Genomic DNA, 14,968 nt, shown 5'->3' on the forward strand with positions numbered 1-14,968 from the left:
GGACTGAAGAGGGCACCAAGTGGGCTGCCGAAGTGGAAGGGCACGAGGCCGGCCTCCCCGCGGCCTCCGAGGGCCCGGAGCTGTGACTGGCTTCGGTCAGGACCGGGCTCCAGAGCCGAGGCTGCCGCGGAGAGCAATGCCGGCTAGTTGGCTGCACAAAAGGGACTAGAAAACACCGGTGTCTTCTCAGTCCATTACCAGGGGGCAAATGAGGTGATGGGACAGTTCAACTGCCAGACAAAACCGGGGTCTGTTATTATCTGGGGATGAATGATAAACACCAAACTGCCTTCATGGATATGGTCTTCTAGTTCTCGCTGCTGCCAGGAACCACCTAGAACAAGCCAATGGAGGCCAGAGAGAGAAGAGGGTTCTTGGCCTAGTGCACTGCTGGTGACTCTTGGCTCAAGAGTTTCTAGATGGTGGCTAGGGAAGGTCAGTGAGGAGAAAAGGAAAGGAGAAGGGAAGGGAAAATGCAGTCAGGCAAGGCAGGCCGCCAACCACCTTCGAACCCGGCTGCTGACCTCTGTCTGCAAGAAGGTAAGGACAGGGTTTTCAGGAAAGGCTGATGTTCCCCCCCCAGGGGTCATCTGGCTGTGTGCCACCTTGATGAGGGCTGTCACAACTGAGGGGTGGGTGCTTCTGGAATCCAGAGGGCCGTCAGGGGTACTGCTCACCGCTCCCCTCCCCCCCGCCCCCGACAATGCCTGGGACAGGCCATAGGCCCAGAGTGTTGGCAGTGCTTGGAGGGGGGAGGGGGGGAAGCAAGGCTCTGAAGAGGACACCCACCGGCTACGGCAAAGGAACAGCGCTATCTGGAAAGAGAGGGGCCTCGCTGGTTGATTCCCTCTTCCATACGGAGCAGGTCAGGCACCTCTAGCTTCATGCTTTTTTACCCAGACCACTGCTGGCGCATTCTGAACTCCATGTTGTTGCACTAGTCCCCAGGGGTGGCCCTGTCACACAGCCGGCAGAGGCCTGCAAGGCCCGGGCTGTCAGGCACAGCTCCCGCCCCTGACTCTCCTGCCGGAGCACCCCCCTGCTGTCACTGGGCAGGCTCATCAGACTAAAGTTTACCTTTATTTATTTATTTTTTTACTTAATTTTTTAGGGTTTATTTTTTTTGGGAGAGAGAGAGACAGTATGAACTGGGGAGAAGCAAAGAGAGGGAGACCCAGAATCCGAAGCAGGCTCCAGGCTCTGAGCTGTCAGCACAGAGCCTGACTCGGGGTTCAAATCCACAAACTGCAAGATCGTGACCCGAGCCAAAGTCGGACACTTAACCGACTGAGCCACCCAGGCACCCCTTAAGTTTATCTTTAAACTGGTGAGCCCTCTCGCCCCTCTCTGTTCTGTATTCTGGCTCTGATTCTAACACCTGTGAAAGGAGGGGGGAGGCAGCAGGGCCCAGCTTCTGGTGTGAGCAGGTGCGGACCATTGTCACCCGCAGGGCACTGCTGCAGGCGAGAGCCCGCGTGCCCACGGCGATGCCCGCGGGCACTATACGCACCTTGCTCCCCGTGAGCTGTGCGAGGTGAGGTTTCAGCTCTTCTCCGATCACGGAATAAATCGCCACCAAGCAAAACACACTGGCCTTCCGCACGCTGCTCTCGGTGTTGTCGTATCCCTGCGGGGTCCGAAGGGACAGGACAGGAAATGAGATCAAAGATCTGCTTCGCGGTCTACGTCTCCTCAGCGTCTCCACAAGCACCGTCACAGTTTAGCCGTGGACTTGCTGCCAACAATTCCGCACCCCTGCCACCTGCTAGCATCACAGGGTGGGAGCAACCCGGCATGTCTGTGGGTGGGAGAGGGGGGCTGGCGAGTGGCAGCGGCCCTCCCTGCACAGCCACACCCCAGAGAGAGAGGGGGAGAGGGAGGGAGGGAGGGAGGGAGGGAGGGAGGGAGAGAGTGAGGGGGGGAGGGGGAGCGAGGGAGAAAGGAGAGAAAGAGAGAGGGAGATCGGGGAAGAAAATTAAGGGGGGAAATGGTGTGGACATCTGTGTGTCTACCTCCGGGCCTCTGTCGCCCCACCCCCTACCCCCACAAGGTGGGACAAGACGCCGAGCTCTCAAGCAGCCCTGAGGACTCTGCAGCCTCTGTCCTCCCCCTGCCCCAGATAATTCAGTCCCAACAGTCTGCACTTGAACTCCCGAGTGCTCAGCTAGGCAAGCAGCAGCATTTACTTGATGTGGAGCTGATTTCTCTCCACCTTCCCCACTGAAATGGCTCTCGCCCTACAGGGCCCACGTCTACACCAGCTCTTCCGTGAATACTTCCTCTGGCCCCAGAAACCCCCACGTGCACCTACGGTAACTTGCCCGCAGTGCCCCCATCACCAGCTGCCCATGCGGCCGCACCGTGTCCCACGGCAGGGCCGACAGCCCTAGGGACACACCGAGGCGCCGCAAATGTCTTTTATCTTCTCCATGCTTCACGCTTAGACGGCTCTCAGTGGATGTCTGCTGGATGGCGGGGCAAGGACCATTGCTGGGTGGGCACTCTCACAGCCCACCCTGCCCAGGGCTGGGCCCCCACCCACCATGTGCAATAAGGGTTTGCACAAAGCATTAGTGACAGCAGCAAAAATGACCAAAACATATTTCCAGTAAACAGAAAGCTCATTCTGGGGGCCACAGCTCCAGGCTGCCGGGAAGCTCTTCCTGCCACACTCAGGGGAGGGTGCATCGAAAAACAGAGAGGGCCCAAGAGGGGTCTGAAGCACAGGATGGCGCCCACCCTTTGCCGGCCACCCCTCGGTCGAGCAGGGATGGCCAGGCCCCCGTGCCCACCTGCAACAGGCCGGGGATGATGTCGGCCAGGAGCTGCAGCAGGGACTCCTTGGCAATCCTCTCCACGACTTTGGTCTGCATCTTGATGGCAGCCAGGTTGATGGGGTAGTCGGCCGTCTGGATGATGGGGCACAGGACCTTGATGCACTGCTCCGGGTGGATGGAGCTGGCCAGCGTGGACGCCGCCTCCTCGGCTGCTCGTACCACCTGAAACACCAGGGCCCCAAACACGTGAGCTCCCGGAGAGCGAGCAGCCCTGCCGCCTGGCTTCGGGAGCGACAGAAGTCAGCCAACGCCTCCGGCTAACCGTGCACAGGTCAGCAGGAGCGTGGAGGTTTTGAGTCTCCAGGGGATGGGGCCACGGGAAGGCGAGGAGGCAGGAACTCGGACTGCACCAGAAACCAAGGAGAAGCCGTTCTCCAAGGGTAGCCTCCCCTGTGATGCTCCTGAGAAGGTGCTGGAAATGCTAGTTCCCTGGCCCCGCTGCAGCCCTGCTCAATCAGACTGGGGGCGGGGGGAGGTGGAGCCCAGCAAGCTGTCTTAATAAGCACTTCAGAGGGTCTCTGTACAGGAAAGATTAGGACCTAAAAAGAATAAATGTAATACAGATGCTTTCCAACAGCGTGGGGGGATATCTACAACTAAAATAACCAGAGGGAAGCTGGGAAGGAAAATCAGAGCGGCTCCAACACTTGTGATGCCACGAAGGCACCCAATTGTGAAGCAGTTGGAGAGGCTTTTCCGAGAACCTGTGCTCCTGTCGCCACACCTTGAACTTTGAAGAAAGTGAACGAAATGGCCACCTCACAGCCAAAGGAGCAGCCTGTGACCTATGAAGAAATCACGACATGCTAGGATGCCCTGCTCCCTGTGCTAGAGGTCACCAGAAGGGCCACAAAGAGCCTCTGTGACAAAGACAGAAGATAAATGCAAAACCCGGCAAGGAACAGAGTGCAGGCTTCAGCCTTGGAGGGCTAGATGCCAACCCCAGCCACCTGTTCACAAGTGCTCCCCCCACCACCTCATCTGTAAAATGGGGATGCCTCGCACAAATCATCTAAATAGTATCAAAATATACTAAGTTATTCAGTAAATGATGTCACCCCTACTAATGACACAGTACATATATAAATAAGTAAAAACACCAGGCTGTAAACATGTAGGTTTTTTTTAATTAGTATTTTTTCAAACGTTTTAATTATTTATTTTTGAGAGTGAGAGAGAGACAGAGTGTACAAGCAGGGAGGGAGTGGGGGGGGCGGGGAGAGAGAGAGAGAGAGAGAGAGAGAGAGAGAAAGAGAGAGAGAGAGAGACAAACAGACAAACAGGGAGACACAGAATTCGAAGCAGGTCCCAGGCTCTGAGCTGTCAGCACAGAGCCCAACGTGGGGCTTGAACTCATGAACCGTGAAATCATGACCTGAGGTGAAGTTGGACACTTAACCGACTGAGATCCCCAGACACTCTGGTGTATGCATTTTCTTATAAAACGTAATGAAAATCTAATGCTTTTCCCAACTGCCAGCCCTGGACTGGTCATTCCACCTAGACCCTTCTCTGCTTTGTGTTCTGTTGTTCGAAACAAGGCAGCCCTCTTTACCTCAGCAACAAGACCAAGGTTACCAGCTTAAGCCCTCAACCTCCCCAGTGCTCTCCTGACTGAAGCAATCACTGACCAACAGAAACAGCAGACTATCTGGAGAGCATCTTCTTGATGTGCACAAGGGTGGGCTAAGATGTCAACGCATGCAGGCCAGGACACACAGAAGGGCACCCGGAGTCATGTGGTGGACACGCAGGGAGCACAAGGTCACCGCAGGGCCCTGACCACTGCCCGCTCACTCTAGGAGGGGCAGGGTCAGATCTCCGGGCTCTGCAGTCATGGCTTTGGAACAAGCCGTAGCTCAGTTTAGCTGGGGCGGCATTATGCTGTGAACAGGACTCCCTTCCCTGTGGACCATGTCAGTCAGCCTGTTTGCTCGGCGAGCAGTAAAGTGGAATCCTTCCAACACAAGGGGGCGGAATTCAGCTCACTTAAAAACGATGTATCTGACTGGACTTCAGCTCGGGTCATGATCTCACAGTTCATGGGGCTGAGCTCCGCAATGGCTGGCCCCTCTCTCTACTGCCCCTCCCCTGCTCTCTCGCTTACTCTCTCAAAATAAATAAAAATAAACTTAAGCAAAAACCCAATTATTTCTAAGGCTGGTCACGCTGCACTGATAGGCAGCTCTCCCTGGGCTGCTCATGTCCCAACACCTGGCATTTAATGCTGTGAAAAACCTGAAGGAAACACATGTTCACCAGTTATCTTGGGGAGGGGGATTAGATTATGGGTAATTTTATTTTCCTCTTTGTATTTTCTATATTGAGAAATTGCCATGAAAAACCGTTATAGCAATATTAGTTCACAGTAAGGAAAACAGGTTCATAAAAATCTAAGTGTGTTTTTGAGATCGGGGGAAGTTCACAGTTCAGCCCCTGGTGCAGGGGGCACAGGGAGGACGGGGTGCTGCACCCCGGGAGCAGGCGGCCTTTGTCTTTTGGGACGGATTTTGAGCCCCCGCATGGAGTGCACCCCCTGGGTGCTGGCTGAGCCCGGTGCCTCTACACTGTTAACACAGAACGTTACTGTGATAATTATGGCTGACCTCGTACCCTCCTTGCACAGCGGGATGACCTCTCCTTCTCAACTGCTAGAGCTTTTCTCTGTTGCTGGCACCTCATGCCAGTTCCTTTACATTCTTGCTGACATTCCCACGTGTGTCTCCTTCTTCCCAAACAGGCTGCAAGGCCTAGCAGACAGGCTGGGGCATTTCTTTTGTACCCCGAAGTACACAGTCAGGCCGGGCACTTACCGGGTGTCCAACATTTACAGATGGAGTGACCTTCACTCTGTCTGCCTGAGGGTATGTTTCTACTTGAAGCCCTACTTCCTGAACGCTCAAAGTTCTCTTTCTTTCTTATAAGAGGCCTTTGGAACTTTCCCTGGAAGGACCTGCTATCTCCTCAAGGCACTGACCAAAGTCTAGGGGTCTCAGTAAGTATGCTCACGGCCCCGTCAGCTGGCCAGCCTGCATACACTGGTGGGGGCGTACATCGGGATATGCGTCAGTCCTTCCGAGAGTAAAAATGGGGACCAGGATCAGCAGGGTTCAAGAGTAAACACTGCACGTGAGAGAAGACAGGGGTCAAGAACACCCGAGATTTATCTGCACGGATTACATACGTGAAAGGTCAGGCTGGGGTGCACAGCATCGTAAAGGGATCATTTTACTTTCAAAGAATCCTATTCTCAGTAAGCCTGGAAGAGCAACTGGTCTTGCATCTCGGCCTTGTTCTGTGTGTCACGTACGCACTCGTTCACCCGTCTCAGGCGCCAGGATGACGGACGGGTCCTGGGCCATGCCCACACAGTGCTGGCAGGGTGGGCTGCATGTCGGGGGGCTGAGGAGTGTCTGCAGCAGGGCCGGGGTTAGATGAAAGGAAATTGATGAGGGGCAGGATGCAGAAGAACGTCTGCACAAGACTTCCCGGGTGTTCTTCAGGGGGCCTCCAGTCCCAGGGAGGTGGAGCCAGCCCTCCTTGCCTCTGCCCCTCTGCGCCCCACAGTAAGTGGGTGGTTTGGGCCAGCCAGGCAGCAAGCATGAACTCAGTCACATTGATGTCCCTGCCCTCCACTTCACATACACACGAGAATGAGACTATTTACAGGAAGCTCACTGTGATTTTTTTTCTTGCCAGCTCCATCCCCTGCAAAGTGCAGCTTTTCTCACACAGGCCCCCCAAAAGCAGAGTGCTGGGTGGCCCTGGTGCACTTGCATGACCTTTAACCTTTCACCCCGAGAGAGGCAGCTCCACATTGCATGGGTACCTTCTCGGACTCTGAGAGCAGAGCGGCAGACAAATCTGAGTTCAGTGCTCTGGCAAGACACTCCATCGGTCTGAACCTCGATATTTAAAATGGGGATTTAAAAAATACTGACGTTGGTAGATTTGGAGAGAGAGAGAGAGAGAACATACAAATAAAGGACAGCAGGAAAGGGGCCTCCAGGAGGCACCGTGGGGGACCAGGGAGTTCCGAGGCTGCCACGGAGCAGGGCTCGTCCAGAGGACCCCTCTGACCTGGGCTAGTGCCCACATTGAGTGGGTCTGCCCTCGCCAAGAATCTATCCAAAGAGCTAACCTGAAAGCAGGCTCACATATGTCAATATGGCATGGAAAGCCAGCAAGGCTTGGCTCCCGCCCGTGTGCAGAGCCGTGTCTTTGCCTCCTTCTCCCTCTGTGGCTTGGTCACACTGAGCTGCGGGCAGGCCCTGCACGTGCCCCCCGCCCCCGGCCCTCTCCCAGAGCCCTTGACTAACCCCTCCATTCCTCCTCAGTGTCGCTCACTGGTGCTCTCCACTGGCCGGGCCAGGTCTCCTTTGGGACCCACTCGCTGCGGTATGACTCTGGGGGCCCTAGAGTGGGCCTCCCACTGACAGAAGGTTCCCTGAAGGCAAGCTCCCACCTCAGCCCCCTTTCATCCCCCCTCACCCGAAACAGTGTCCAATATGCACAAGCTATTCAAGAAATGCTTGTCAAACGCGTTCTCGTACAGTGTACAGGTTTTGTTAAATGGTCGCGCTGGCAAAGTCGCCTCTGGGGCACGCCCCACTGAGCTGCACCAACTCAGTCCACCCAAGGAGCTAGCTAGCTGGGAAACTGAGGGGGAAGCGAGCTCTCGCCAAGAGAGTGACCTGGGGCTGGGGTGCAATCAGCTGTAGGAGGCCCGGAGGGTCCCACTCCAGGTGACGCACTAGGAAGGTGGCACTTCTGTCCTTTGTAAAGGACACTGTCATTCAGGTTAGTGTTTTCCTAGCAACTAGGAAAATGAATTACCCTACGATGAAGTGCCTTTGCACCCCCTCAGCTCACACGCACCCCTCAGGTTGCTGCAAGCCCCCGGTGCACTTGGGGGAGTCAAGCATTATGAAATCACTGCTTGCAAGTGTCCGAACACAGCACTCAGAAAGCTGAGTGGTACCAACTGAAGAGAGTTTTGTCTTTGTTTTTAAACATGGGCAAAACCAGAAGGGTCAGAAAACACTGGATAGCCTCATAGGGATGTCCCGGGTGGAAAACACTGACGTCCACAGTCAAGAACCGGCTGGAGAATGGGCGGCAGCTCTGTGGGATGTCAGGGGAGAGATAGGCCTGGAGACAGCCTGGGATTCAGGTGCTGGCAGTGCCACCTGACAGTCTTGACAGGAGCAGACAAGTGCCCCATACCCCTCGGGATGCAGAGAGCATTACTGAGTCACGAAAATATACCGCAGGCTCGTGGTGAGAGCGCCATCATAAGGTCCCCTTCCCTCCAGCCTTTTGGTACGCTCCTGTCATTCAGGAGAGAGCGGGCTACCCTACAGGGAGCTGTGGGCCAGCAGATTTTCAGATGTGCTAAGCCAAAACCCACACACAAGGAGAATTTCCTTGTATAAAACCCCAGGAATTCTTGATGTCACCTGCATGAAGCATTTAATCCAATGTATCTAACACACAAAGGTTTTCTGAAAAACATCTGAAAACAGAAAGCCAGAAGATATACTTCAAGATGGCAAGTTTGAGGCCCTCTTTCTTAACAGAGGCTGCAGCAAGTTTCCCCAGACAGACCCCACTTTTGCTGAGGCGAGGGAGTTGGTGTTCTGGACTTCCCTCTCGGTGCCAAGCCCCCAGCGTCTGGCGAGCTGCCTGAATTGGGGTGAACTTTAGGTTTTGCCCCTGTGTTCTATGTAACATAAGAAGCAAAGATTATAAATGTAAGCAAACAGAGAGCAAAAGTAAACACAAGCACCAGAAAGAAAGGAGAACAATTCTGTTTAGTAGACAAGGTGGCCAGAAGCAGCAAGGAATTGGGGGTGGGGTGGGGTGGGACACGTTTATAAGACAGCAGCATCAAGCAGGTTATAAACCACCTTGACGTGATCAGAACTGTTCCAGATCTGATTTTGCCACAGTCTGGTTAGAAATGTGGGGATTCTTCCCTTTCAAAGTTAGTGAAGCTAGCTAGGAAAAGCAGAATTTCCTCATCGGACTTTTTTTTTTTTTTTTACAAAATGAGATCATTATTCAGGATATTGATGACTGTTTGCTTAGAGATAAGGTTTCTTTTAGAGCACAGAACTTGTCAAAATTTGGACTGTGTGTTTTAAGTACACAAAGTTTGATTTGGCTTTGTCACAGACACACCAGAAAAATTGGCTAAATAAGAAAATATTTTTTTTAATGGAAAAAAAAAAAAGGGCAAATGTTCCTAAACAATGACTGGCATCAAAGAGTTCATCCCAGGGGCACCTGGATGGCTCAGTGGGTTGAGTGTCTGGCTTTGGCTCAGGTCATGATCTCACGGTTCATGGGTTCAGGCCCCGTATCAGGCTCTGCGCTGACAGCTCAGAGCCTGGAGCCTGTCTTCAGATTCTGTGTGTCCCTCTCTCTCTCTGACCCTCCCCTGCTCACACACACTCACTCTCTCTGTCAAAAATAAATAAAACATGAAAACAAAATAAAGAAAAAACCAAAAAAACCCACCAAGAGCTCGTCCCAGTGTGGCAAACCTAGCTCAGCGCCTCAATCACGAGGAAGCTAAGGAAAAGGCTGGCGCCACCTTCTGGGGAGAAGACCTTACACAAATGGGATCTGGATGGACAGGGAGGTGTGGGACCCACTGGTGTCCTGGGGAGATTCCATCCTTCGTAAAAGACTGGCACTCCTTTAAATTCCAGGATGTAAGCTGTGTGTGAGTTCTCACCTAGCTAGGCTCAGTGCCATACCAGATGGAGAAAGGAAGGGAAAAAAAATGCTCCAGGTTCAATGTCCACAGACCCTAGTTTTGGACCCGGTTCTGTCATGGACTAGTGAGGTGGTCTGGGAAGAAATTTCTTCTACCTTCTAGACGTCAGTTTCTCTCATCAGAAAAATGAGAGTGTGAATCATGAACGTTCGTATGATCTTGTTATAACACATTATCTCCACCCCAACTTAAGGAAAAGATGCCCATGAACATTTCTGGAGGCTGAGGATGAATGACACGATGTCTAACAAGACAGCCTTCACATGTTTGCCTGGAAAAGCACATCCTGGGCAACATGCTCTCTCTCAAAGGCAGTTAGGCGGGAGACATTCCTGGGGGGTGGCTGTGTCCGGTCCCGGAGGACACTGTGGATACTGGGCTGGCCGGCCTCTCAAGAAGGGCAAAAGGAACAGCCTAAGGGCACCTGCGGGGCTTAGTCGGTTCCACAACACAAACCGTGTTTTAAAATTTACTCAATCGAACTTAAATAGATGTATTTTAAGAAGTACCGTCATATGTGCTTTGTGTAAACTTTATGAAGCTTGTCAACAATTCTATTCAGAGTTGATCTACTTTCCTTGATGGAAGAGGAGAGAGGAGGCAGTATCTTCAGTGACGTGAGCCCTGCGGGGCACAATGCATCTCTGAGCCCTTGGTTCACCCAGTGCACTCGCTTTTCAAGACGCACAGACCTGTCCACAACCACACAGCCAGTGAACAGCACAAGTAGGAGGAGGCGCCAGGCCTTCGCACTCCAAACTCGAAGGTTCTGATGTTCACCAACGGCCCTCTGCCCGTCTCAGAATAGGAGCTGTTTCTCTGATGCCTTCTCTGAAGCTACAGGAGCCAAGAGGCAATGAATGGCAGAGCAACTTCGCCAGAGAGGAGGATCCAATCACTAGCCCCAAAGAACAGCAGCCAGCACTGCCGTTCGGAACCGGACACTACGCCTGGCACTTCACGGCAAGCCTGTGGGGCGGGGACATGCTGTCTCCACTCGACACACAGAACACGAAAGCAGTCTTGGCTTCGTGGAGTCAATGGAGGCACATCTTCTCAGCCAGTGCCCCCTGGTCCTGGCCATGCTGCCCGGCTCAACGTTGGAATCCCCTCCCTAGCTAGTGCTCTCTCACCACGTCAGGCTGTCTTCCAGGCGGCTCTGAACTCCCTACGCATCTCACTCGGGACCACACATTTGTTTTACCCTCGCCAACACCATGAGCTCTTTGAAGACTGGAGCCCTGCCCCCCACTTCCAGCCTCCTGCCTCCACTCATAAAACATTTACCAGAGTTTGTGCTCTGAGTGTCAGACTGTTGGCTTGGCAACTTTTAACCTTTAGAGGATTACACTGGCTTCTGGTTTTTGCCTTTCTGTTGAAAAGACCAAAAACATGCAAAGGAAATAGGGTTTCTAGCCACATCCCAAGATTGGGGTAGGGGAAAACTGAATAGTTAGGACCTGTGAAGGTAGGTTTGTTACTTAATAGCAACTTCTAGTACCTGGAGGCTAGATGAGATACAGATAATCATCTAGTCCACTCCCTGGGCTAACAGATAAAAGCAAGCACGGTCCAGGAGAGGTGCGTAACTCCTCCAGGGTCCCACAATGCACTGTTCTCCAGAACCCGAACACGTGGGCCTGGTTGTGGTCGCTGTCCCAGGAGGCTTCTAAGGACCATTCCAGAGGGGCGGGGGGCTGGTTAGGTCGTGGTCAGATAGTGATTTTTGTTGGTATTTGAAGGAGAACGATCAGCTTGCTAGAATAAAACGTCTTCCCTCTGCCACACCACTGCTTTTCTCTGGCCAGGATGCCCGTCAAGAGGCATGCATGCAACACAGCACCCCAGCAGGATGAAGCAGAATCCAGAAAACTAGTCCGCAAAACGTCCTCTTTTGTTCTTAAAATAATTCTGGTCTAGCTTTACTTGTAATTCCTTACAGTCCTAGAATAAAAAGTTAACTCTGTATGATTTAAAAAGAAAGCCCCTAAAGACAAATGATGGTTGTTTTGTATTTATCTAAGAATCCAACTTCCCCAAGCAAGCCAAATGGCCCGAGGCTGGACTGTGATGCCTTAAACACCCAAATAAACATTTGGTGACCCAGTATGGGACACGAAATTATGCTGACATTTCCTTCCTTTATTAGAAAAATATAACTGCATACTCACTCATGTAGCCAGGTTCAGAAAAAGCTACACTTAATGATCAAAATGTTTCAATTATAGGGAACCTGGGGGGCTCAGTCGGTTCAGCCTCCGACTCCTGATTTTGGCTTGGGTCATGATCCTAAGGTCTTGGAATCGAGCCCTGCATCAGGCTCTGAAAGAGCCTGGAGCCTGCTTGGGATTCTCTCCACCTCCCCCCACCCCCATCCCTGCTCACTTACACACTCGCTTGCTTACTCTCTCCTGCCCCTTCCCAGCTTACGTGCTCACATGCACCCTCTTTCTCTCTATTCCTTTCTCTCAAAAACAAACACCTCAATTCTAGAACATCTTCAAGGCACAGAGCTCACACTTCCCTCAGGTTTAAGAACATATCTAGCAAGCACGTCCACATTTTGGGGACTGTGTGTGAGGCGCAGTGACTGGGAGCAGCAGCAGTTCTTACATGAAGTGTGTGTAACATGATTCAGGACTCGTGTTTCAACAGCTTACCGAGAAATAGGTGCTTCCGAACAGGTAAGGATGTGGACATGGTCTCCTGTGGCAATATCTGTATGGTGTATGACCATTTTCACACCGTTCTGCCTTAAAGTCTCACGACGGTCAAGCTTTGGAACAGCTCACCCAGAGGTGATGAGACCCGACACACAGCTGGACAGGACACATGCATGGACTGAGAACGAGGTTTTCCGCCTCAGGACACACAGCCCATGTGGACCCCAGAATCTCATTCATACCACAAGTCCTCAGCCCTTGAGGATCGCCACAAGCTACCACCACCATAAACTGTGGTGACCTCACTAAGGACACACTGAATCTCGGTAGCAGAGTTTATTTATTAAACAGGTAAACAGAAGGAGTTAGATAACGGAGAAATACTCAAATAAGGAATGTGAAACCATGTCTTTGGGGACAAACACCAACTTCTTCAAGAGAAACTCTAAACTGGCATCCAAATCCTCTTACAAGATCTGTGTGGGACGCCTGAGCGAGATCTAGTGCCCGGTACATTTCCAATGTGTGACCAACATGTTCCGCACGCATGGTTTCAAAGACCCCGAGAACACAGACTGTGGCTTAAAGGATGAGAAAATAAGCCGTCTTATCATTAGCCTTATCATCTCCCCTGAGAGCTTTGATGACAAATTTCAACTTCTAGAAATGGTGTTTCGGTAAGCTGCCCCTTGCTGCCAATGTCCCAGAGCCACTCGCAGCGTGCGCCATGGTGCAGCCACCACCCCAGCAGGCAAGGAGAAGCACCTGAAGGTTAAGGCCTTGGAGCAGCCTCGTGTCAGCCTGCCGGGTCCTGCCAAAGCCTGGGCCTGTCTGTGCTCCCTCAGAGTAGAGGCTCCGAAAGGGCTCCACAAGGGGGATTCCGGAGGGCTCCAAAGAACGCACTTCAGAAGTAGACTCTGCTCTGCATGACTGATACAACCACTGGGTTTGGGTCCTTTTCATAAATGTCAGAGCCATGTCTGACTGTAGTGACAAGAAAATGTAACAACTAGAGAAATACCGTGTGCAACAGTCTATGCCAACAAGACAGCCACAGCACAAACTTGAAGTGTGTCCAACTATTCTGCCCTACAAAACAAAAACAGGGAATGCATGGGGATAGTCTGCATGTAAGGAGAGAAAGACAAGAAGAATTTCATAACAAAAGAAAAACAAAATAACCATACTTAAATCCTATGTATATACATGTGCCCGAAGTTAGGAGCTTCTGGCCAAGTAGTGAAGTTTCACAAGGAACGACAAGGGCGCTCAAGGTGAGCATGACAGCATGCAAAGCAGGGCAGGCCTGCGGATAAGGCCTCCAGTGTCCCTCCTGTACTCCGCACAGGGTGTTTCCCCCGCCCGTGCTATCAGGCAAGCATGCCCGCAGTGCGGGCACCCCACATGAAAACTGGGAGCTACTAAGTTTAAGCAACAGGTACTTTCTGCTTCTATCCCTCAGGCAACTTAAAGGACTTCACGCTTAAGAACTTTCCCTACTGAATTTCTTGTTTTGCAGGGGGAAAAACACCCCAATAAACGAGATCCTTCAAGAAAACACCTCTGTAAGAAATGGATTACCTAATTCTGCTCACTTGTACTTTTTAGGGTCCACTGACAAAGTTCCAAAGTTTAACATCAGGACGCCAGCTGGAGACACAGACACCTTCAAAGGGGACAGTCAGTAAGTGCCACACGCCATGGAGGGCTGATCTTCACCTTGACACCACACTCCTAGCAGGTCTTCTCCAGAGGAGACAACTAACATCAGATGTTTGCAAGAGAAGGATCAATTTTATTTTTGCTTTTGATCAGATATTTAAGAAGAAGTTATTAGGTTAAAAAAACCACAGGCTGAGCCAGTGGCCCCTTAAGAGACACCCAAGCTACTCCATATCTGGTTCTGCCCACAACTGCCATGTGTCACTTGACAGATGACAGCATTTTCTGGATCCTCCTCCCACACGCAGGAAAAACAGCGCTGACCACACTAGCTCACATGGGCCCCATGGCTACTGTGACAGGAGTGTGCCCTGCTCCAACAGGACTGGTGTGCACTAGCACACAACGAAGCCAGGTTTTGGAAGTGTTAACGGTTTAAAGACACACCTATCACCTTATGGACCTGTGCTGTGCGAGGACTCTCAGGCAGAGATGCCTGGACAGAGCACGAGATTGTGGTGCAGGTTTCAGGATGTCAGACCTGTCCCCGTCTGGCAGCCACATAAGCCGCTAACAGAGAAACACCATGATTTAGGGTTCAGATTCTTTTTGTTGACATATTCTTGCCATTCCCTTAATCCACAAATGGCCTCACGAGAGTCACGTGAGACTCAACTGAGCAAGTGGTTATGAGTCAGTTGGGGTCGAATCCATGGAAGTTTTCTAAAGTTCTAAGGATACAGTCCCAGTTCCCACAGTGCCTTTGATTGGAAAGGTGTTACCGAAACCATCCATATTTCACTGTGCTTTGTAGGTCTCTAGATACTGAAGGACTGCTGAGCCACGGAGGCTGGACGCTGCAGTGAGCAACCGGCCGAGGACTTATGAGTGTCCTCAGGGCCTGTCGGAAGTGTGCGCGGTGCAGAGACACGTGTTCCTGGCTCTCTGGTGGGCATCTGAGGTGCCAGGATGGCTGGTTAGCATTTTACATGTTCAGGAGTGAGCGGGAGAGGCAGGGACAC

At 52.0% G+C, this 14,968-nt stretch overlaps 1 protein-coding gene across 6 annotated transcripts in view; it reads right to left on the bottom strand.

Moving 5' to 3' along the window:
• Nucleotides 1-14,968, bottom strand: part of CLASP1 (cytoplasmic linker associated protein 1) — a 263,630-nt gene that overhangs the window by 6,160 nt on the left and 242,502 nt on the right. For all 6 annotated transcript variants that reach the window (XM_029934726.1, XM_029934725.1, XM_029934723.1 and 3 more), the window contains 2 exons: nt 2,793-2,999; nt 1,511-1,627 (listed from right to left, as the gene is read on the bottom strand). In XM_029934726.1, coding sequence (XP_029790586.1) covers nt 1,511-1,627; nt 2,793-2,999 — 324 coding nt within the window. The remainder of the gene's footprint in view (nt 1-1,510; nt 1,628-2,792; nt 3,000-14,968) is intronic.

Source organism: Suricata suricatta, chromosome 3, assembly GCF_006229205.1.
Source record: "Suricata suricatta isolate VVHF042 chromosome 3, meerkat_22Aug2017_6uvM2_HiC, whole genome shotgun sequence".
Taxonomy (NCBI): Eukaryota; Metazoa; Chordata; class Mammalia; order Carnivora; family Herpestidae; genus Suricata; species Suricata suricatta.